Source organism: Caretta caretta, chromosome 1 (assembly GCF_965140235.1).
Source record: "Caretta caretta isolate rCarCar2 chromosome 1, rCarCar1.hap1, whole genome shotgun sequence".
In the NCBI taxonomy this organism is placed as follows: Eukaryota; Metazoa; Chordata; order Testudines; family Cheloniidae; genus Caretta; species Caretta caretta.
In genome coordinates, this window is record NC_134206.1 from 262,475,417 (window position 1) to 262,498,924 (window position 23,508).

At 45.7% G+C, this 23,508-nt stretch overlaps 1 protein-coding gene across 1 annotated transcript in view; it reads left to right on the plus strand.

Annotated features, from left to right (window-relative positions):
* The window catches only part of ACO2 (aconitase 2), a 31,011-nt gene extending 8,712 nt beyond the window's left edge, over nt 1–22,299 (plus strand). Inside the window, exons 3-18 of the mRNA XM_048835161.2 lie at nt 1,297–1,555; nt 3,591–3,683; nt 5,968–6,126; nt 6,607–6,757; nt 8,094–8,198; nt 8,769–8,860; nt 9,494–9,599; nt 10,722–10,879; nt 12,069–12,142; nt 12,974–13,085; nt 13,733–13,855; nt 14,194–14,349; nt 15,953–16,144; nt 17,527–17,659; nt 20,749–20,870; nt 21,818–22,299. Coding sequence (XP_048691118.2) covers nt 1,297–1,555; nt 3,591–3,683; nt 5,968–6,126; nt 6,607–6,757; nt 8,094–8,198; nt 8,769–8,860; nt 9,494–9,599; nt 10,722–10,879; nt 12,069–12,142; nt 12,974–13,085; nt 13,733–13,855; nt 14,194–14,349; nt 15,953–16,144; nt 17,527–17,659; nt 20,749–20,870; nt 21,818–21,955 — 2,173 coding nt within the window. The 3' untranslated portion in view covers nt 21,956–22,299. The remainder of the gene's footprint in view (nt 1–1,296; nt 1,556–3,590; nt 3,684–5,967; nt 6,127–6,606; nt 6,758–8,093; nt 8,199–8,768; nt 8,861–9,493; nt 9,600–10,721; nt 10,880–12,068; nt 12,143–12,973; nt 13,086–13,732; nt 13,856–14,193; nt 14,350–15,952; nt 16,145–17,526; nt 17,660–20,748; nt 20,871–21,817) is intronic.
* The last annotated feature ends 1,209 nt before the right edge of the window (nt 22,300–23,508 follow it).

Genomic DNA, 23,508 nt, shown 5'->3' on the forward strand with positions numbered 1-23,508 from the left:
AAGACTTCAAGGGGTTGTGGTAGCACAAGAAGAATCTAGTGGGGAAAGAGCAGCTTTAAGTGGCTGTGCTGTTACATTGAAAAATGAAAATTCTATGTGCTGATGGCTCCTGTGTGGTACAGGAGAAGTGGGGGGAGTGTTTTATATACAAACAATCAGGCCACTGCAGTGGAGGAGATGCTGAAGAAGTAAAAGTATTAGCATTGGATTTCATACCAGCTAGTGGAGATTATCATATTTTTTTTTTTGCTTAATGTCAGGTTTCTGATGGGACTCTTGGTGTATCACACCTTAGTCTGTTTGTATTCATGGGAAACAGTATGAGGTTAGTGATCAGTATGAGTAAGACACTTAAAGTGTCCCTTCTCTTCTTTGCACTTTGTTTCCATAATGAAATTATCATTCTGTATTCATGTGTCCAGATATCTAGAGTAAAAAGAGGCCTAGGGATACCTTGCATACATAATTTTGAACTTAGTTTGCTGACACTGAGATTAGTGTGACCTCAATGTCACCAGTTTTACTCCAGACTCAACCTTGGCAGTGGTTGAAAGTCATGCCCTTGTGATGGCTATTCTGAGTCCTTTGTGAAATGAGTTGGCTATCTCAATTCAGTCCATTGTAGCCAAGTAGGTTCATCGCAGAAAACATTACCGTTGTCATTAATTGGTGTTTCTGTTGAGATTATCTGTGAGGAATCCAATGACTGAAAAGGCCCTGAACTCCCCACTTGTTTCCTAGTGCTGATGGATCCTCACTCACGATGAGGCCTGGCACATGTAGATTTGATGACTTGTGTGGGTTCTGTGTATGTGTGGTTTTTTGTTTTGTTTTTTAAAGTTTCCTGCAACTGCACCACTTCTTAGGCACCACTGTGGACTGTGATCTCATAAGCTAAGCAGAGTTGGATGACTGTTGCTTGTACTGCACCCAAAAGTGTGCATTTGGAAACTTCTGGGGGAAAATATGGATGCTTCAGGAAGGGGTGCTGATGGCTCTTGAAAGAGTGCTCTTCCTTCTGAGTCAGTACTGAACCAGGATCTCTGCATTTTTTCATGTCTGGGTGCTTTTAACCAGCTGTCAGAAGTAACTGCACTTCAATGTTGTGGGAGGAGTGAGTGGTCCCTCTGTATATAGTGTAAAACGTGCCTTGGGAGTCTGGTTCTCCTGGATGATGTGTGTGGAAATGTAAAGGAGTATCCTTGTTCATTTAAGATCCCCCATTTAAATGGGGCAGAAGGGTTGAAAAACATGAGCCGATGTTGTTAAAATTCCTCCCTGTTGTCTTCCCCACAGGCTAGACCGTCCCCTGACCCTGTCTGAGAAGATTGTATATGGGCACCTGGATGACCCTGTGAAACAAGATATCGAGCGGGGCAAAACCTATCTACGCCTGCGGCCAGACCGCGTAGCCATGCAAGATGCGACTGCTCAGATGGCAATGCTGCAGTTCATCAGCAGTGGCCTGCCCAGGGTGGCAGTGCCCTCCACAATCCACTGTGATCACCTCATTGAAGCCCAATTAGGGTCTGAGAAGGATCTTCGGAGAGCTAAGGTCATTATTGCACCAAGACCCATGAAATAAGACAATTCTTTCCTATGTTTGGAACACTTGGTCCACTCTAGAGAACAGATTTTCAGGAGAACAATCAAAGGAACAGAAATCACACCAGATTATGTACTGTATAGCACCATAGATGTACATGGTGCAGTACAAAACCAAAGTTGTGACAAGTCCAAGCCCCAGGAAGCTTAATATCTGAACTAGACAAATTCATCACAAACCGTTTAAAGGGTGAAGCATGATGTTGAGAAAAGACAGTCTTAGTCAATCTGCTTTGGAAACCAAGGCAAAAGGTGTATTCTGGGCGTAGGGGAAGAGGGAGGCCATTTTAAAGGGGTGAAACGTGAAAATAGATGCATCTAGAGCACTAGAAATTTTCTTCCAGCAGTGATCAAAACCTGGTGTGTCATAGCATGGTGATGTGAAAACCTTCAGAATATGCCTGGCCACATATACAGCAGTCTATCAAGCAGTGGGGGAGAAGCGTTAACTAGCAGAGATCAGAACATCAACTAAGGGTTGCTCTCCCTTGTTGCTCTCTGGGGTGGAAATCCTACAGGACCTTTCCTTTCCTCTCCTTTCCTTTTCTAGTTTTAGCCTGTACACATGGGATGAGCTGTAGCTTAATCATCTAATTTAATGTATAGCCCAAGATACAGGCCCAAGTAAGTGAATCCCTCCTCTTCTTCTTCTTCCCCCCCGCCTGCCCGGAAATCATAGTAAGGTGAATTATGCCACTCATGAAACTGAGGTCAGGAGCAAGTTTCCCCTCATTAGGAGTATTTGTCCCACGCTTTATGCCTCAGGAAGCTTGAGAGTTGTGCAAGAGGTTCCGAATCTGGAGCCTTCTTACTAGACTTTTTGTTCCCTTTCTTCCCTTCACCCCTTGCCCTCCCGCTGCTCTTGCTCTGGGCACCGAACATGTTTTCTGTGGTGTGATTGTATTCTTTATAGCAGTTCTGCTTCAGCTCTGGGCACTCCCTCCCTCCCCATCCGCTCAGTGATTAAAGCAAGTGAAGGTCCTGCCTGCCTCTGACTGGGTTTCGCTCTTGATGTTGCCAGTTGGCATGGAATGAATGCTGGCAGGGCAGAGAGTGGCTTGGATCTGCTCCTGGCACATCAGCATGCTCCGTTTGGGAAGAGAGCTGCATAAACAGAGTGAAGTGACCTGACTCCCAGTGCAAACAAAGCTCAAAGAGCCCTCGCTGCCTCATGGGAAACTTCAGTAAATGTTCTGTGTAGCGACAATTCCTCTATCTCCACATAGTCCCCCCCCCTCACCTCCCCCTTATTCTGAAGTGTTTGCATGAGAACAGGGTCTCCAAGTTATCGTCCACTCCCATTCCTTATCGTATCTACTCTCCAGCTGCTTTGCCAAGAACATCTCTGGACATCATACAGTCTTCTGCTTGTGACAATAAGTGATTGTCCTGGAAGGCTTCATAGTTGTGATCCTACAGATGATTGTGATGTCACAGTGAGAGGCAGCATTGTATAGCTGGTAGAATGGGAGACTTGGGTTCTCTTTCCCACTCTACAGCTAACTATGTCTGGCCTTGGGCTAGTCACTTAGCTTCTCTGACTCCATTGCCCCATCTGTACAATGGGGCTAACATGCTTATCAAAGCACTAAACAAAACAAAGAACCAAGGAAGCAAAAGAGAAGTCCATGAAATGGAAGCAGGATGGTTTATAAATAGTGTGGGTTTTGTTTGATAACTTTAAACAGTAATTCTAATTCAGTCTTGAGACGCTTAAATGATGTCGCAAGTTGTTGAGTTCAGTGCTGAGATCACTGTGAAATTCTATGGCCTGTTGTGCTGGAGATCAGACTAGATGATGGTTGTGGTCTCTTCTGGCCTTAAAATGATTTTCTGGAAGTCAGTGATGCTGAACTTCATTCTCCCCTCCACTGCCTACAAAATGTCCAGGAGGTCATGGGGCTGGTGGGTGGCTGAACTCTGGCTCTGTGGGGAGCAAATTGAATGTAATGTCTTACTAATGCTTTGTTTAACTCTGTGAATAGGACATTAACCAGGAGGTGTACAACTTCTTAGCAACAGCAGGTGCCAAGTATGGAGTAGGGTTCTGGAAACCTGGATCAGGAATCATTCACCAGGTAAAGAGTGCCTGACTGCAGTGTTTGAATGGCAAATGGCTCGCCACCTTATGGTGGGGTGAGAATGTGAGTGCAAGTACTAAAAAGAACAGGAGTACTTGTGGCACCTTAGAGACTAACCAATTTATTTGAGCATAAGCTTTCCTGAGCTACAGCTCACTACATGCATCCGATGAAGTGAGCTGTAGCTCACGAAAGCTTATGCTCAAATAAATGTGTTAGTCTCTAAGGTGCCACAAGTCCTCCTTTTCTTTTTGTGGATACAGACTAACACGGCTGCTACTCTGAAACCTGTCAAGTACTAAAAGAATCTCTCCTTCTAAGGAAAGGCGTGTGTCCTCTCTCTCCTTCCCTCCGTCCTTCCCTCCCTCTGTGTTTAATCTAGACTGGCTGTGTTTGTCCTGCAAGGTGACCTCTTTGCACCTCTGGCCTAGACCACTACATTTCTCCAAGGTTACACTGGTCAAACTAATCTGATGCTTGATGGCCTATTGTTGGCACTAACTGTAGTGGGAAGGGGCAGAGTTTCACTCCTTTCATCTGAATGGTTAATTGGCTAGCTTAATTTGGTTTAGCTAGGGCACTAAAGTGATGCTGTGAAGTAGCTTAGGCCCATTGTAAGTTGCCTTTAGGGGAGGGGAGTGTCTATTTTTAAAATCTAAAACCAGACATATTTATGATCTTAGTTTTAATAAAAACAGGGGTTGGAATGGGGGAGAAGATACCCAAACACAGTAGCACTGTCTTATTGCCTGAGAGTAGCAAAGCAATAACCAGTCTAGAGTCACTATGCAGACCTTGTGAAATGCAAAAAGTAAACTCCACTGAGGGTGAAAGTACCTTTTTTTTTTTTTAAACAAAAAACTGTTTCTAGAATCTCATGTTCCATTAGCACATTAGCATCCTTAACAGAATACAATCAACTTTAAAAAAATCATGTTTCTTGCAATCTTTTAAACCTATTTTATAAGTAATACTTACCATAGGTGTAATTAGGAGATTGGAGGGAAAAGCCCATGTTGCTTTTAGTTTGTCTGTTTTGTGTATTTGACCATGCTTTTGTTTTGTGGCTTCCCCTTGGCTTCCCCTGTTTATTTTGTGAATGTCCCACACAAACAGGGAAGAGATGGGGGAGGAATGTGCAATTGTAAAACCTAAGAAGTTGACTGGACGGTCTGGGGACAAGTGCACTTAAGATGTGCCTGAAAGGTCTCTTCATTTGCAACTCATCTTGTAGATGATATGTTACCTTCAGCCCATAATGGGCCAGCCTAGAAGAGGAAGGGGAGTGTCACCTGAGCCTACACAGGAAACTGTGGGAATAACTCACTTCTGCCACTGCTCTGGGACCATGTGGTAACGCTTATCATGTGACCATCTCTCTATGGTAGTATTTTCTACTACCATCACTAGTATCTGAGCACTTTGTGTGTAATCGCGGTAGTGGCCTTTACAGAGTTTCTGGCACTTCTCCCTTTTGGGGTAAAAGCATCACTTGGGGTAGGGTTTGTCTTTGGTTGGGGTTTTCAGGCATAAGGGGATATCAGTGCTGAGTGCTGTTCTTTATTTTTTTTTTTTTCCTTAGTAGCATTGGGCAGGGGCTCTGGCTTATTCATCAGATGATAAAGCTCAAGAGTTTCTTGGGTGGGATCAAGGCGAGTCTGCCCCTCTCACCCCAGTGCCAAAGGCATTGAAAGTATAACCTGGGAGGAAAAGGGGTAGTTTAGGTGTTGTGTTTGTTCTAACCCTGACCTGTTTGCCACCCTATCCCCAATGACTGAGGTGCACTCCGGGCAACCTTTGTTGGACCTGATGGAGAGGAGGCCTTGCCAGGCCTGATGAATGAGGGTCTCAGGTTAATGCGTGAACCTTTGTTTTCTGTCATTTGGGTCACCTGAGCGGGTTAGCTGGGTTTTTATGAAACAGATTCTGCCTCTGACACCTATCTGTGTAGAGCTTCTGACTTTATGTGGATCCCATACAACCCTGTCCCATGTTGTATTATCACTGGTTTCATATCTGCTGCTCTCTCTGCCTGGACTGGTTTAGATCCCTTCCTGGCATCTGGTGAAGGGCTACTTGTTGTTGACTGGGCAAATCTGCTTTAATGGGAGATGCAGTTGGAATGACAATGAGCTTGCCACCTGAAATAAGCTAGTGACTGTCTTGAGATCACGACCTACAAATTAAATCACTGATCTGATCCAAGGCTCCTTCTGCTCCTGGCTCTCCTTTTCACTAAGTTTCATCTTGTTCTTTGTTTCTCCACTTACGTTTGTTTCAGATCATCCTGGAGAACTACGCGTACCCTGGGGTTTTGCTCATCGGTACAGATTCCCACACCCCCAATGGAGGAGGCCTGGGTGGAATCTGCATAGGAGTAGGCGGAGCCGATGCAGTAGATGTCATGGCAGGCATCCCCTGGGAGCTCAAATGCCCAAAGGTTAGACAGTGGGGGAAGGGTTAATTCTGAATGGGCGAGGGGCTGAATAATGAGAAGTTAAAGGGGAGCTTGAATTTCCCAGGTAGATGAGGCACTTTGAGCCACTATAGCCTTGGGAAAGTAGACTGGTCCAGAAGCAACTAAACCATGCTTCACTCACAACTCTGAGTCTCCGCTCCCTGCATTGTTCCTTTTTTTTTTTTTTTTTTTTTTTTTTTTGTGCCTCAAAGGATTCATCAGCAGGAATTTCCCATTAATTAGCCTTGCAAAAGGATTCAGGCCTCCTGGCAATATAGGCTTCCTGGAGCATGGCTTTGATACTTCAGGATTTCCTTCCTTGCCCCACACCCTGATTCTGGGCACTGATGTCACTTGGAAGTGAGGAGGAAAGGGATCCATGCAGATGCTCATTGGCTTAGCCAGCAGAAGATAAAATCTCCATATTTTAGCAAGCTTTCTCTTTTTGTTGGTGCTTCTTAGGTTATTGGCATAAAACTGACTGGCGAGCTGTCAGGCTGGAGCTCTCCTAAAGATGTGATCCTGAAAGTGGCCGGCATCCTCACGGTGAAAGGTGGCACAGGTGCCATCATAGAGTATCATGGGCCTGGTGTGGACTCAATCTCCTGCACCGGTGAGGCAACACAATCTCATTTGTTGGCGATGTAGATTGTTACTGGAGGCTGTGGTCTCTGGACAGTAATGGGCAAACTGATGCTGTTTGCTGTTCTGGTGATCATGGGGATTGACTGCTGGTGGACTGAGGGTGGGAAAGGAACGTGATGGGAGTTCTTTAAAAGAACCCAACCCCTGAAACTGGCCTGGTAGTTAATGTGCTGCACTGGTGTCCCAGAGACACTGACTCTAGTTTTGATCTCTTGCTCTGTCAGCCTGCATAGCGAGGGAATGCTGCACAAGCCCAGAGCTTCCGCCAGGGTAGGAGTGATCACTCAATTGTGACTCCTACAATTCAGGAGCATAGAATGGCTGGCTGCAACAGGGGAGTCTTGTTAAATGGCCAGTCAGGACAGTTGGCAAGATGCAGGGGCCTCATCTATGTTTGGAGGAGGGGGAGAGAGAGATTTCTTCATGGTTCTAACAGGATACAGGTGGTGGTTGACCTTCCTGTGCTTGGGTTTGAAAGCTGATCAGGCCTGTGTAACTAGAGGGAGGAAAGGGAAGCTGATGGTTGACAGTGAGTGTTGGTGTATGCACTGGTGCTGAAGAAAGGCCTCTTACAAGAGCGGGTGAAGATAACTGGAGTGGGGGAGAGATGAAAGGTGATTGGTCTAGACTAGAGCCCTAGACAGAGGCTTTGGGCCTTCCTGTGGGGAGGTGAAAAGTGGCACTGGCATAATGAAACTCTTACCTAGATTTAAAATGCTCCTAAAACTTCACCACTGTGCTCTTGAAATTCATGGCTGATCCCAGTGGCGTAAGAACATACTGGCTTTCTATGCTCAGTCAGTGAAAGAATAACTTTTACTCCATTTAAATCAGTCTTTGTCATTTTTCAGTCAACAAGATCAGTCAACTACTGGCTCCTCTGGCTAGAGAAATGCTGTACAGCTGGGGAGGAGTTTGAACCCTGCCCCTAGTATTGTGCAGGTAGTAAAGAGACTGCTGCAAAATATGCCTGGTGGCTTCAGCAGATACAACCATATTAAGCGGTTGTTTCCTATCGGCTGCATTTTACCTTCTAGAACGCCCCAGCCCTGATCGCCACACTAAAAGCTCTATACAGTCATGTGCATTCAAAAGGTCAGAAATATCTGGCATTAACAAGATGGAATATTGGATCAAATGGACCTTAGACTGAGCTGATGTGGACTTATTTTCCTGTGCCCACCTCCCCCCATTTTGTCCTGGCCTTGCTGTCTCCACCGTAGATTTGCTTTTGTTTGAAGAGCTGAATGCCTTTGGATCCTCGGTCACTTAGTTTGTGGGTCTTTCCTCTGGCCCGTCTCTAGGAATGGCAACTATCTGTAACATGGGGGCGGAGATTGGTGCCACCACCTCCCTTTTCCCATATAACCACCGGATGAAGAAATACTTGAACAAGACTGGACGAGCTGGTAAGAGGCTTGGGGAAGGCTGGTGTCAGGGTGCCCATCTACCCTAGCTTTGGGTGCTCTACCATGTTGCACAGGGATGGTGCCTATGGCAGACAGTACCATAGAGATGGCACACTTGCTTACCCTTGGGGGAAGCGGGAAATCTCTTGTGCTCCTCATCAGCACCCCCAGAAAGACTGAATTCAGGAGTGTTAGAAGCTTTTGGCCCCCATCAGATTACCCCATTGACTCTTGCTGTCAAACTCTTCTGGAACCTGTTATTTCACATGCTACTTGCTATGGGGGTTGGGTGGAAGTGCAGCTAACTGGTACAGTAAGAGGGTGCATTGTGGGCACGCCATCCCAGGTGTATGAGGAGAGTTCAAGGGTAAGCGCAATGTAGAAGGCCAGATCAAATATGTTCACTGAGTGGTGGTCACTTGGGTTATGTGGTGCGGGAGGGGAGATCAGCAGGTAGTGTACCTGGTTAATGGTGGGATTGGGAATAGCCTGTGGGCAGTCTCCCTTAGGAGAAAAGGTGTACAGCCTCTCCTGACCTCTGCATTTTCCGGTTTTCCTTTCTTATTTCAGAAATTGCTGCTTTGGCAGATGAATTCAAGGCACACTTGGTGCCTGATGCTGGCTGCGAATATGACCAGCTGGTTGAAATTAACCTCAGCGAGGTGAGGCTCAGTTCACTACCTCGTTCTTCTTGAACATTTAGACATGACTTTGCCCTGGATGAAGAAGGAACAAGAGTCTAACATGGGATACTTCATAGCGCTCTACGGAATCATAGGCACTTCATAGCTGACACAAAAAGACACCACAGCGCCTGCCCCAAAGAGCTTGATATGACCCGACAAACAAGGGTGACAGACAGTTGGGGAGGTGGATGAAGCAAGGATGAGGCTTAACAGCAAAATGCTCATGTGATGACTCAATTCAAGCAAGTGTCCGTCTTGGTGATGCTATAAAGTTTTCTTTCTTAAACAAAAATAAATAAATTCCAAAGCCTGTCTCCTGACTGAATCTCCAGAGCTGTCTGCCTAGTAAATTCAGTTCCTTGTGCCCTCAGGTATTCCCTTCGCCGGAATTTAGGCGAGAGCTCTTCAATTTGTTGACCTCTTCCTGTTACTGAGGTGCTCATAATGGAGAGCTCCATTTTAAAAACTCTCCAGGTCAAGAGTAAATTAATTATTTTGATTATTGGGTAAAACAGACATTTTATTTTATTGAGTTGGGGGCCCATGTGCTAAACATTTCCTTTCTGGCCTTTGTGTAATTCCTCAGCTACTTGTCATTGTTTCTTAAAGCTGAAACCCCATATCAATGGGCCTTTCACACCAGACCTGGCGCACCCTGTGGCAGATGTTGGCACTGTGGCAGAAAAGGAGGGCTGGCCAGTGGATATTAGAGTTGGTGAGTAACCTGTTTCCTGGTCTGCATTTTTCCTTGCTAACTGACTGCTCTTGCCTCAAGAGGAAGTGGCTTGCCATCTCCATTCAGTCTGGGCCTGCTTGACTTTCCCAGCCACTTCATGTCTTTCCTTTAAACTTGCCCTTCCACAGCCTGTTCTCCTCTGAGCTCCAAGAGTTGGTCATTGCCCCAGCTCAGCATGAGCTTTCTAACACCTGCTGGCCTGTAAAGCAGAGCTGGATTCTTGTACTCTCATTTTCAACATCGTAACACACTGGATGTTTTTTCTGTTACTCAGACTGTGGACCTCAGAAGATTACACTTCAGTCTGGAGAAGTGTTACAGTGATCTGGGGTGTTATCTAAAATTGAGAGACTGGGAAAATTTCCCCTAATTTGTTTACTTTGTGCTTTTGACAGCACTCTGGTGTAACAGTCTGTTTCCTGTGTTCATGTGATTCTCTCACATAGCAACAGGAGAGAGACAAACACGATTCAAGAGAATCAAGGAAGACCCAAGGAGAAAATGCCTTATAGTGAGATTTAAAGATCTCAATCTGTTCAGTATATTAAAAAAAAAAAAATTGACAGGTGACTTGATTAGTGTATCCTTTCCTTCACAGGGAGAAAATACTGGATACTAAAGGGCTCGCTAATCTAGTGGGGAAAGGCATAACAAAACCTATGGCTGGGAGCTAAAGCCACACAAATTAAAACTAGAAATAAGGTGCAGTGAGGGTGATTACCTTTGAAACACACTCCCAAGGGATATGGCGGATTCTCTAGTTTTGACGCCATGAAGAGATGAAGTTATGCTTTAGTCAGATGCAAGTTATTGGGCTCAGTAACGTGGTAACAGTAAAATTCTGTGGCCCGTGGTAGACAGGAGATCAGGTCCTTCCTCGCTTTAAACTCTCTGACTTTTTTAAAGTGTTATAAAACCAGAGAAATTGGTTGGGAGACTTGGGGTAGGTGAAACCACTCCTCGCTCTTTTGTTTTTGTATGTTGTTGGGGCTTTAGATTGGTGTCCCTGTGTTTTCTGCACTGATGGGCAGGTGTGGAGGCAAGGAACCTATAATTGGTAGTGAAATAACTGCTTCCTGTTTATCCATCAAAACCACACAGGTCTGATTGGCAGCTGCACCAATTCAAGCTATGAGGATATGGGGCGCGCCGCTGCAGTGGCAAAGCAGGCACTAGCTCGTGGGCTGAAATGCAAGTCTCAGTTCACCGTCACACCTGGCTCGGAGCAGATCCGAGCCACCATTGAAAGAGATGGCTATGTGAGTATGCATGCCCCCATCCCTTCAGCACTTAACCGTCAGAGGAATGAGTCTTTTGAACTGTTTTCTAGGAAGAACTTTTTTCCAAAGAATTTGAGGGTCTGGAGGCAGTTTAAAGTCTCTCCTTGCTGATCTCTAGAAGCCCTCTTGTTGCTATCGCCCCGCTGGTGGGCTGGCTGCCTTTCCTGCTCCCAGCTATCTGCAGGGGTTAGCTTTAGGGCATGGGCTAGCTGCCACTACCCCACTCTCTCAGCATGGTGCTCCTGTGCTGAAAACAGCAGGGCTGGAACTGTGTGAAATTGAAGCAGCCAGCAGGGATTGGAGCTGCCCGAGGAGAGATGGCAACGCTGCAGACACACGGCCACTTCCCGCTGCCTGAGTCCCAGCATAAAAGCTCCCCAAGACGGCTTAGTAAGGCTGACTGAAAACTTTCCATCCGAACAAGCTGTGATTGGGGGGAGCAGGGGGGACTGATATGGCGTGGGGGTGGGAGGGAGGGCACAACCCATGTTCTGACCAGTTCCACGGCTTAATAAAATCCAAGGCTGTCCCATCCAAACTGGGACTACTTGTGAATCTGCCACATCAGCCTTCATTTTTGAATGTGTAGACCCATGTGTAAACTCCCCACTCCACGCACCTGATACTTCTCCCAACGCTTCAGTCTTCACACTGCCCATTGCAATCTCTTAATGGGCATCCCAATCCTCTGCATAACGACTCTGCCCACAACCGCTGGCTTTTGAACTGGTCCCTTGTTTCCCACCCCCAGTGTCTGTAAAATGCTTTGCTCCCAGGTGTCCTGTGTCTGGAAACTAGGGAGTGTACTGACAGTTAAGGGGTGGCTCCTGGTCAAGTGAACTTAGTACTTAATGCAAGGTACTGAACTGGTGGGCAAAACCTTCTAAAACCAGTACAGGATGGGCAGCAGCAATTCAAGTGCCCACCTCTCCTCCCCCAGTACTAATTTACAGCCTTTCCTCGATTAAACTCGCCTTGTTTCAAAATGACTCCAATGAAGTACACAAAAATTGAAAGGGGAAGCAAATAAATGGCTTCAGGCTGAGGTGCCCTAGTTAGTGACGTCTCTCCTGCCAGAAGCATGGTGACTGCACACTGAAAGGCAGGAATGTAGACAACTGGGATGCTTTTTCTGCTGAGTAACTTTGTTCTTCCTTCCTGCCCCCAGGCTGGAATCCTGCGGGATGTTGGAGGGCTGGTTCTTGCCAATGCCTGTGGGCCGTGCATTGGGCAGTGGGACAGGTAAGGGGGAATGCACACAAGGAAATTCCTTCTACAGCTTTATTTCATATCTCACTTTTCATACAAATTGGTACCCTGAAGCGCTCAATAAGACTGACTGGCATAGCAGAAGCTGTCAATATTAAGAGTACCAAGTGAATAAACTGGTGCATTTTGGCCACAGATGATCAGTAGAAGAGAAAGGAAGAGTTACAGGCAAGGGACCTTTTCAGCTGAGATTTAACATGAGGTGGGGGGGGGGATACTAGGAACTGCAGTGGGGAAGACTCTTGCAAAGAGTGGCCATATTTTAGGAAGGGGCAGAGGAGGTGAATAAAGAGAAAAGGTATGTGTGAGAGGACAGAGTTAAGGGTCTGCTGGGTTTTTGGTTTTTAAAACCAAAGGGTGACATTTGACCTGGATCCTGTGTTGTATAGGTGGGAAGAGCCAGTGGCACAGGGGTTTGGAGAGTCTTGTGTTCACATCTTCATTCCGAAGGGCTGGAGTAGCGTTGCGGCGCATTCTGGGTACTGTGTGCTGCTAGACTATCATTTCAGTAGCACGGAGATGTGGAGAGCTCAACCTCCCATAAAATATCAAATATCCCTGCTCAGCAACGGCTCACTGAGTGTTGCACACTATAACGTATACTCCTGAGAGGGAATGTTAGGTCACAGCACTGACCTGATCTCTCTCTCAAAGTGCTGTGTGATCTCTTCCACCTGGAAGATGCCACAAAAGCCAGACTAAGGGGATCTTTAACATCTTGCTGATTCTAGAAGAATCTCTAGAAGCAACATACCATCTGGTGGAGTTAGCAAAGCACATTTGTTTCTCTGCATTTCTTTGTAGGAAAGACATCAAGAAAGGAGAGAAGAACACAATTGTTACATCCTATAACAGAAACTTCACAGGCCGCAATGATGCTAACCCAGAGACGCATGCATTTGTGACCTCTCCAGAGGTACAGTACACTGGCTGGCAGGAGGGAGCTGGACCAGTGGAATGACTGTGGGAATTCAGTTCCTGGGCCTACATTGTCCTTAGAGAAGGTCCTGCTTTCTGGGTGGGGGTGGGAAGAGAAATTGGCAGCCCTGATATGGACTGGACTTGACCATGTTCCAAATGCTATGGGATGTGAGAAGAGGCCCCTGAAGGCCATTGTAAACTTTGCCTTTGATTCTCTCAGTATAAAATGCTCACTGAGAAATCAATAGTCTGGTTGCCCAAAGAGCTATCAAGATCAATTCTTGGACCATCTACAAAATTCCCAAACAGATTCTAAATCTTGCTGTAATTCAAGGGTGGTAACTTCCTACTCTGCCTCATAACTACATTGTTCAATTAAACTTGTTTGTCCCTTAACTCCAATCTCTTCAGTAGCCCCAAAACTAATTTGTCTTGGCCTGATTTCATTTCACTGTGAAACACAAGACAAATACATTTGAGTTCCCATCCCCTTGCAGGCACCGCCCCTATTGCTAGTCTTGGAAGCACCATGACATCTGGGTCTGAGACTTTAATTTGTGGCAGAGTTGGGGGTAAGACTTTAAAATCAGAGAGATTAAGTGAGCAAAACGTACTTTTAAGATGGATTGTATACTTTCTCAGATTGTCACAGCCCTGGCTATTGCTGGCACCCTGAAATTTAACCCTGAGACAGACTTCCTGACAGGAGCCGATGGGAAGAAGTTTAAACTAGAAGCACCTGATGCAGATGAGCTGCCCACACTGGTAACATTTGTCTTGTAGATTGACTTTCCAGCAAGTGGGGATGAAGGGAGGCATGTAACATCAGTGAAAATGTATATTACTGCTTGATTAGATGTAGTTTGGGGGTTACTGGGGTGAGGACCACGCTGCTGTGGGAGTAGAGGGTGGCACAGAGGAAGAAAACTGGGTGTTGCTCATGGAAGACCTCTCATATACAAACAACCCCTTTATTCCCATTATTGAAACACAAGTTCTGGCCTTATGTGAATACAAGAACTTGGCTTCTTTTTGTTTCAAATGCTGTTGTGAGTGTGGTTGAATAGAATAGTAGTGAACTCTCGATCTTTCTTCCCTTACAGGAGTTTGACCCAGGCCAGGACACCTATCAGCACCCCCCCAAAGATAGCAGTGGGCAGCATGTAGATGTAAGCCTCACCAGCCAGCGCCTGCAGTTGCTTGAGCCATTTGATAAGTGGGATGGCAAGGATCTGGAAGACATGCTGATCCTCATCAAGGTCAGAAATGGGAGGTAGATTGGGGCTCAGATCTGAAAGGACTCCAGGTAGTTCTAGAAGAAATCAATAAAGCAACTGTTGGATTTGGGTGACCTGACTTGGGTAGAGAAGCTGTGCAAGGTTCTAATGACCCACCCGGTTTAGCCATTTTGACAAGTGTATAAAGCAGGTGTTCACTCCATCACAGAAAGGGTGGGTGAGTGATTTGTTTTATTTGTGTTGTTTCCTTTCTCCCTCCCCCAACCCTCTGATAGTTTTGTAAGGTTACCTTAGAGGAAGTCATACTGCCCATAATACATTTAGCTGCATAACCATGGGGTGGAGATGTCTTCTTGACTGGTAGCTGCTCAGTTCATATCCTGAAGCATAAGGCTTTGCAGGCCTTGTGATTTATTAGCCTACCTCAGCTAGTGTCACTTTTATTTACTAGTCAGAGAAGTGTCTGATCCTCTTCTGAATCTCTCCTCTGTTTGCACCAGTAATATCCTGCCGCAGAAAGCTAAGGAGGGCATTTCTGTAGCACATTCCATCTTTCCTGTCGTTCCTTTCTGGGAGAAGTTTTTATGCCTCAGGAACTTCCTCCCCTCCCCGCCACAAACACTTTATTTGTATTTTTGCTTTTCTTGTCCTGCATGTCATGGGTGGAAGTCCCTTAACAATAGCAAAACACTGCACCTATATTTTAATAGGGCGTGACAGATGGAGCTTTTCATGATTTCTCTAAAGGAAGAGAGAAATGAAATCTGTGTGAATGCCCCCAATTAGCGAGGGGAGTTCTGAAATGCAGTCCTTTACGATTTGTGCACTCCTCCTAGAGCATGTTCCCAATTCCCATTGGTGCAGGAAGTGAATGTTGGGTTCCTTGATGGCCAGTGTTGTGGTGTAAAGTGCTACCACCAGGTTGTGCTGTTCTTGTATCATCCCAGAGCTTTCTGATGCTAGCCCTTATAAATCTGAATCGTGAAGGGTTCCTTTGACTGACACTGGCAGTTTGAGACCAGCAGCGATATTAACAATCTATCTCAGAGTTGTGAGCTCTATCCTCACAAGCCAAGAAGGGTTGGACCATTTCAGTACTTGGATTGGAGACCTTCATAGAAAAAACAGGTGCTGTGGAAAGTGGGGTTGGTCACTCAGTAGGTGGGCACTCTTCCTTCTAATTCCTTACTGAACCAGTGCCCCACTATGAAGTTAAGGGGCACTGTGCTGCCTTTTGGATGAAATGTAACACCGAGAACTTGATTGCTTTTTTGGTTCCTAATGAACCCACTTTTGTGTGAAGTGTGAAAAAGTGGTTGGGTCAGGTGTCATGGCTCAATTCCAATTTGGAATTCTACCTTTCTAAAATTCTTCCAGCAGTTTCAAATAGAGATGTTCTTCTTCCCTTCCCCTCCATTGCAGATGCAGAATGATTGCTGCATTTTGTCCCAGAGATGGCTGTGATTCCATATCAGGTGTGACATCCCCACATACATGGCTTCTAAAGGGCTTTAGGATCCTTCAGAATGAAAAGTGCTCCAGAAATGCAAAGTCGGTCCTTACAGCATCCTTCCCTGAGTGAGAAAAGACTTTCTCTCATCTCGTTTCTTTTGCTGCACTCCAGGTGAAAGGGAAATGTACTACCGACCACATCTCTGCAGCTGGTCCCTGGCTCAAATTCCGTGGCCACCTGGACAATATCTCCAACAACCTGCTGATCGGCGCCATCAATACTGAGAATGGCAAAGCCAACTCAGTGCGGAATGCATTAACCCAGGAGTTTGGGCCAGTCCCAGACACAGCCCGCTACTACAAGGTGAGAGTTCCTACCTTACATCCACCTCTCCTAACGTCAGAGGGTATTTGGATGTGTTCTGGTGAGAGGTACTGGTGACTGCTTATGGACTGAGTGGGTGGAGGGGGTTTGAGGAGTAGTGCAGGCATGTGAAGGCAGAAGAGTCAGGGCAGAAACAGCCAACTGGAAAGAGCAGCTGAAAGCACTGGCCCTGGCCCTGGAAGAAACCTAGGGAGAAGCTTTTGTGTAAGGGGCACAAGCTGAACAAGCGTTCTTGGTGTGGTGAGCAAAAGAAGGTGTTTCCTGCTGCTTGATTCCCTCTGCATTCAGAGACACGGGACACTATAAAGACTGTACAAAACTATATCAAAGAAATACCAGACTATCCCCAATTTCCGCTCCCAACGGGAACATCTCCAGCTCCCAAACTTTGACTAGCTGTTTGGCTTGAAAAGCTACAGATAGGGTGCTATGCTTCATGCTGTTCTGCAGTAGAGGTCACACCATACCTCACCACTTAAATTGGCTCTTTACTAGTCCTCTCAGTGTTTGGGCACTCCAGGGATCCACTCTAGCTAGATTGTGTGGGGTAACTACCATTGTCTTCTCCCTCCCTGAAGGAGAGAATACCTAGTGCCCCAGAGTTTCTCTACCCAGAGCTCTCATCCTGAAGGGAGACACTGGAAATGCTGCTCAAGTCCCTGCTGCCCTTATGAGCGCAGTTGTGTCTTCAAGCCATGGTGGAACTTCTTCATTGGAGAGTGTTCCATCTGTGTGATCAATCTGATAATTTTCTAAATATCAAACGTTTTGCCCCCTCCATTCTTTGAAAACTCCTTGCTGAACTTGAGGATGAGGGAAACTGTTAGAGAAAATGCCCTTACCACCCTATCCCCACAGCTTGACAAGTGCCCATGGGTTAACTTCCCATCTGCCAGAAGAATCATGGCTCTCAGGAGCAGTTCCAGGAATGTGCCATGTCTACCTTTTGTGGCCTCTGCTGGCAAGGTGGCTGCCACAGGATAGCCAATGGCATTGGGGGACTAGTCAGGAAGACTTGTGGTTGAAACTCCACCCTAGAAGCTGAGCAATGTCCAGGGTCTCCAAAATCCATTGTCCAGTCAGTCCTCCATGGCAAAGGATGACAATACCTAGCTCTTTATATAGCTCTTAATAGGATGGGAGAGATCGATGTGGGAGTCAGAGGAGTCCTCTGGGGGACACTCCTCAGCAGATTTTCTTAATCCATAGAGCACTAAGGAATGGAAAAGGAGTGTGACCACGCACAAGTAACCTTTATTTTGGCATATCTTAACTTCTGAGTGCTTGGCTTTGCAACCTGAATGCTCTCAACATAATTTCTATGTGTAATATAAAATTATTTGCATTGCTTTTGGTCACAGAAAAATGGCATCAAATGGGTGGTTGTTGGGGATGAAAACTATGGTGAGGGATCGAGTCGGGAACATGCAGCATTGGAACCACGTCACCTGGGAGGCAGAGCCATCATCACAAAGAGCTTTGCCAGGATTCATGGTGAGTATCACCACCAGCACCTGGATACTGTGTGGTGTATAAGGAGGTTTCCTTATGGCTTGGAAGACCCATTTCCTTGCTGTGCTCAGCACTGGGAGCAGGAAAGAGAACAGGATCTGCTGGAGCAAATCTATTGTCCATCTAGTCTGGTGTCCAGCCAGCAGTTAACACCTGATGCTTAGCACATGCTTAGTGTTGCTTTTTTCTATTAGCAGTAGCAGTATTTTATTCCAGTAATGCCTAAAAGCCGAAGCCAGGTATTAGCCTCGCAACCTGAAGCAATCTGTAAGCGAGGGAACCTTGCACACAGACCTTGGGAGACAGGCCACTCCTCGCTTACAGACAGCCCCCCAGCCTGAAGCAAATACTCACCAGCAACTACACACCACACCACAGAAACATTAACCCAGGAACCAATCCCTGTAGCAAACCTCGTTGCCTACTCTGTCCCCATATCTACTCTAGCGACACCGTCAGAGGACCCAACCACATCAGCCATGCCATCAGGGGCTCATTCACCTGCATGTCTACTAATGTTATATATGCCATCTTGTGCCAGCAATGCCCCGCTGCAATGTACATCGGTCAAACCGGACAGTCCCTACGTAAAAGGATAAATGGACATAAATCGGACATCAGGAATGGTAACACGCAAAAGCCAGTAGGAGAACACTTCAATCTCCCTGGACATTCTATAACAGCTTTAAAAGTAGCTATACTTGAACAAAAAAACTTCAGAAACAGACTTCCAAGAGAAACAGCAGAACTAAAATTCATTTGCAAATTTAACACCATTAATTTGGGCCTGAATAGGGACTGGGAGTGGCTGGCTCATTACAAAAGCAGCTTCGCCTCTCCTGGAATTGACACCTCCTCATCTATTCTTGGGAGTGGACTACATCCACCCTGATCAAATTGGCCCTGTCAGCACTGGTTCTCCACTTGTGAGGTAACTCCCTTCTCTTCATGTGTCAGTATAATAATGTCTGCATCTGAAATTTTCACTCCATGCATCCAATGAAGTGGGTTCTAGCCCACAAAAGCTTATGCCCAAATAAATCCGTTAGTCTTTAAGGTGCCACCAGACTCCTTGTTTTTTCCAAACATCTACTTGATTGGAGGGAGTGTTGTATTCTTGAACCCAATTTCTGTATCCAGAGGCAAATCAGAACACCTCCTTTTCATCACTCCAATGTTTCAGTAGTCCCAGGAGCAACCAGTGCCATGCTGGGGCAAAAAGAGCTAATGTGACCCTTGCTGTATAAACAGGGCAGTAGGAGTAGGGAGGTGATTTATCTCTGTATAGGCTTTATTTTGCCGCACTGCTGAGACCACTTCAGAGCTTTATGCATTATTCCAGAAGTTACCATTTTTAAGAGGATGTTGAAAGAGCTATGACCGAAAGATTAAGCTCTTTGTCTTACCTACGGTGTTTTTCAATCTGTTTAGCTTACTCAAACAAGGACTGAAGTGATTTGACAAGTGTGTAAGTACCTTCATGAGGAAAAAATATCACATACTAAAAGACTAATCCAGCAGAGAAAGGCTTAAGAATCAATGGCTGGAAGCTGATCAAACTAAGAAAGGCACAACTTTTAATGGTGAGGATTAACCACTGGAACAAACTACCAAGGGATGTGGCGGATTCTTCATCTGTTGATGTCTTCAAGAGTGGATGCTTTTTTGTCAGTTGTGCTTTGACCAAATACAAGTCCTGGGGCTCAATCCTGGAGTAATTAGGTGAAATTCTGTGGCTTGTGCTATACAGGAGGTCAGACTAGATGACTTAATGGTCCCTTCTGGCCTTAATCTATGAATCCCTACATACACAGGAACAAGCTTCTCCCTGGGGAAGCTCCATTGAAGTCCACTCCCAACAGGGATAAAGATGACCCCAAAAATCTTACAAACCATCCATCTTACTATAAAGTCTCTAAGTTATTGCATTCCTATCAATTTTTCATGCCTGAAAAGCCATTAGAAGTACTCTTCTTAGAGGTGGTATGTAAGAAACACATGCCACGTGCTTAACTGCTCTGCAGACTCAAAGCAACAAAGGTGTGCAGGGGGTGAGGTGGGATAGCAGACAGTGACTTTTAGATCTTTTGCAATTGTCTGTCTGAGGAGTGGGAGTTACTAAGCCAGTAGTGGTAGATATAATGCAATCTTTCAGAAAGTTGTGTACCATTGAAACTCCACCTGTGTCTGTGGTTTCCATCTGTGTTTTGAAAATGTGCCTTAAACAGTCTCAGCTTTTTCAGTAGGATCTGCAATGGAACAGAGTTGGGTGTGTGTCTGGATTCTTCCCTCCCCAGCTTCTTTACACTTCAGCCATGTTTGAAAGTTCAGTGTGTGCTGGATCTCAGATCTGTGACAGTACTCTGAAAGACCAGATAAAATGTTACTATACTGCCCCTAGAAAAGTTAAGCATAGTTTGGGGCAAAATTACAGAAGGATCGATGTCCTGTTTCATCAGCTGTAATAGATACACCAAGGCCTCCAAATGTGAACCAGGCATTCCATGGTCAAACAACTTTATGTTGTGGTGGAAACATCTGCAAAATCTCATTACTCACAAGATCTGAAAGTCCTTATATACTTAGTACCAATATTTATTTATACTGTTGTTGCGCCTAGGGGCTCCAGCCGCATTGTGCAAGGCACTGTAGAAACACGACAGCTGCTGATTTGATATTCAAATACCAAACAGTATGGTGGATGTTCTTATACCTCTGTGATTCTGAGCTTATCCATCACATTCCTAGCAAACTTCCCTTCCAACTAACAATGCTCCTCCTTGTCTACTTGCCAACACTGTTGGGTGGAAGGAGGAAATGAGGAAGATACCTTCCTGATGCTTGTCAGCAGACTACTATCCTTCGTTTCATTGCTCAAAGGTGAGAGCTGCTGGATAAAATGAGCACTAGCTACGGAGCTACCATTGTCTGAGATACAGCCATTGCATTGTCAGTATATTATGCTGCAGTACCTATTAAATGTGGTGTGTTGTTTATCCCCCATGCCAGGCTCACTAAACTGTCCTATACCCCTTGTGGTGGGTGGTGAACCCTTGCTGTTTTATTTACAGAAACCAACCTCAAGAAGCAAGGCCTGCTGCCTCTAACGTTTGCTGACCCAGCTGACTACAACAAGATTCATCCTGTGGACAAGCTGAGCATTGTGGGTCTGGCAGATTTTGCACCTGGAAAGGTAACTGGTTGGATTTCCTATTGCAGCAATAAGCTGCATTTTGCTTCCACTGGGCTCACTCCCAGGGATCAGAGAGATTTCTAGGGAGAGGGAGGGTTATGACTAACTCTGCTCCTAGAGCAGCAGTTCTCAAACTGTGGATTGCGACTCCGAAGTGGGTAACAGCCCCATTTTAATGGGGTTGCCAGGGCTGACTTAGGCTTGTGGGGGCCCAAGCCCCATTACCAGGGCTGAAACCCTTGGGTTTTTGCTTCAGCCCTGAGTGATGGGGCTCAGGTTACAGGACCTCACTCCTGGGGTGGAGGGGCTCAGGTGGGCTCAGGCTTCTGTCCCCCATCTTGGGGTTGTGTAGTAATTGTTGTCAGAAGGGGGTCATGTGCAATGAAGTTTGAGAACCCCTGTCTTTAAAGGGAGTGATGGAAGCCAGGCCTAGTGTTCTGAATGGAGTACTTACAAACATAGGAATTGCCAACCAGATCTGAATGGTCCCATGTAGTCTAGTCCAGTATTCTAGACTTGCTGATGGTTCAGAGACCTGACTCACTGCATGGTGTTGGCCTCAATTCCTGCTGCCTCTCTCCATTGAAGATGAGGTAAAAATAAATTACTTCAGTTATTGCTATTCCCTGTAACAGATTGCTGTAGCTGCCACTGGAGTGTTAAGGAATTGCGAATGGGAGAATCGAGCTTCCTGATTGCAGAGGACGAGGCAGTGTCTATAGGGCACTTGAGTTCAAGGACCCCTGGATTAGAAATTGTGTTAAACAGAAGGGGTCACTCACTCCTCTACATCAGGGGCTCAGTGTGCTCCTTTAAGTGATTCCTGTTAACTGGGTAGGGTGAAAGACTTTCTGGTGAGCATCCTGCATTGTCTCTTACAAACGTTGTTCCATGAAAGGAGAAAACGTAAACTCCACTCTTTTGCTTCCCTCCTCTCCCCTCTATAGCCCCTGAAATGCATCATCAAGCATCCCAATGGGAATCAGGAAACGATCCTGCTGAACCACACCTTCAATGAGACACAAATAGAATGGTTCCACGCTGGCAGTGCCCTGAACAGAATGAAGGAGATGCAGCAACACTGAAACAGCTGCACGTACACCCAGTGGACTTGGCTCTGACATATTCATAAAAGTGCAATTCCATGGCTGTTGAACATAAATGTCTGATCAAATGTAACCATAGCTTCTTTTTTGTACCTGTACTAGTTCACTGACACTGAACAGGGAGTGCAGCTCAGCTTGCTGCTGTGTGGTTTCCAAATTCCCTAGCTCTTTGGTTCAGATTTCACTTGTATTTATTTTTGAAGGTAACTGCTCAGTTGGCTTTTTCTGCCCAATCATTTCATGGATGGCTGAAGAAATTTAAAGTAGGACTTTTTGGTTCTTGTGAAAATATAAAATTGCAAATAAAGATTCTCTGATGGATATTGCTGCTCTGAAATGCTGTATTGATATTTCGATCACAACCCACTTTCTGCATGCAAGAGGTGGAACGAAGGTGGGGCTGTGTGACTCCAGAAAAGCTGTCAACTTGCCTTCACTACACCATCCTCTACTCTCAAGGGCATCTGCATTCCAATTGTCAGTACACAGCCTTGTCTCCTTTTGCACTTTTGAATGTCAGTGTATGTCCTAAAAGCCCATTTCCATCTGTGACTGGCCAAATGATAGGATGGAGAATAAGCAGAGAGCTGCACACTGTCATCCATCTGTGTGACCTCCCTGTCTATTGCACTTCTCTCGAGGAATAAATTCATCCACCCTGCAAAAAGCTGTTACAGGCAGAAATCTTGCTGTTCAGCAGTTCCAATCTCCACGAACACATCTCTGCACTAACCACACCTTCCCCCTGCCCCACTGATCAAGCCAATTCCAAAGAGGACTTTGAGTAAGAACTCATCTCTCCATCTGACTTCCTACACCAGCTATAGTCTACCAGACTGATGACATAAATAGGGGAGGCTTGAGAGGAGGAGAGCTTTTTCCTGGGACTGAGACTAGTACAGCACAGTCACCCAAAAGAGACAAGAATAATGGACCTTGCCACTCACTCCCTTACTTACATGCAAATCTTAACTAATTGGTTCTTCACTCATTGGGTGAACAGGTCCAGAGATCACTTGTGTTTAAGCAGGTGAAAGGTTTTCAGATAGTGTGAGCATGAGTACCTAGAACTGTAGAGGAGAAGTGGTATGTTTCAGGGAATGAAGTTTCAGGTAGTCAGCATATACAAACAGAACACTTTAGAAGCAGAGTAAAGGTACACAGGTGCTGCTAAGTGGAAGACTTCTTGTTTGTTTGAGAATGGGGTCTGAAATTCACTTACTGCAGCAAGGGTTAGGGGGAAGCAACTCTCAGCTGTGTAGTTCCAACTACCCCCTTAATTTATTGCTGCCCTTGAAAGGAACCTTAGTAATACATAGCTAAGGGGAAAGAAGACCAGTCTGGGACTCATTATGTTCCAAAATACTGAAAATTCAAGAACTCTTCCATTTCTTTCTCACTGCACCAATGCAAGCTTCAATCTAGCATCAGAACTCAGGAGGGTAGAATAGCTAAGAAGGCACTGCCAGGGCTGTGAATTGCTAGTTGTTCATGCTCATGTGTGGATAGAAGCCACAGTGCAATAACTAATG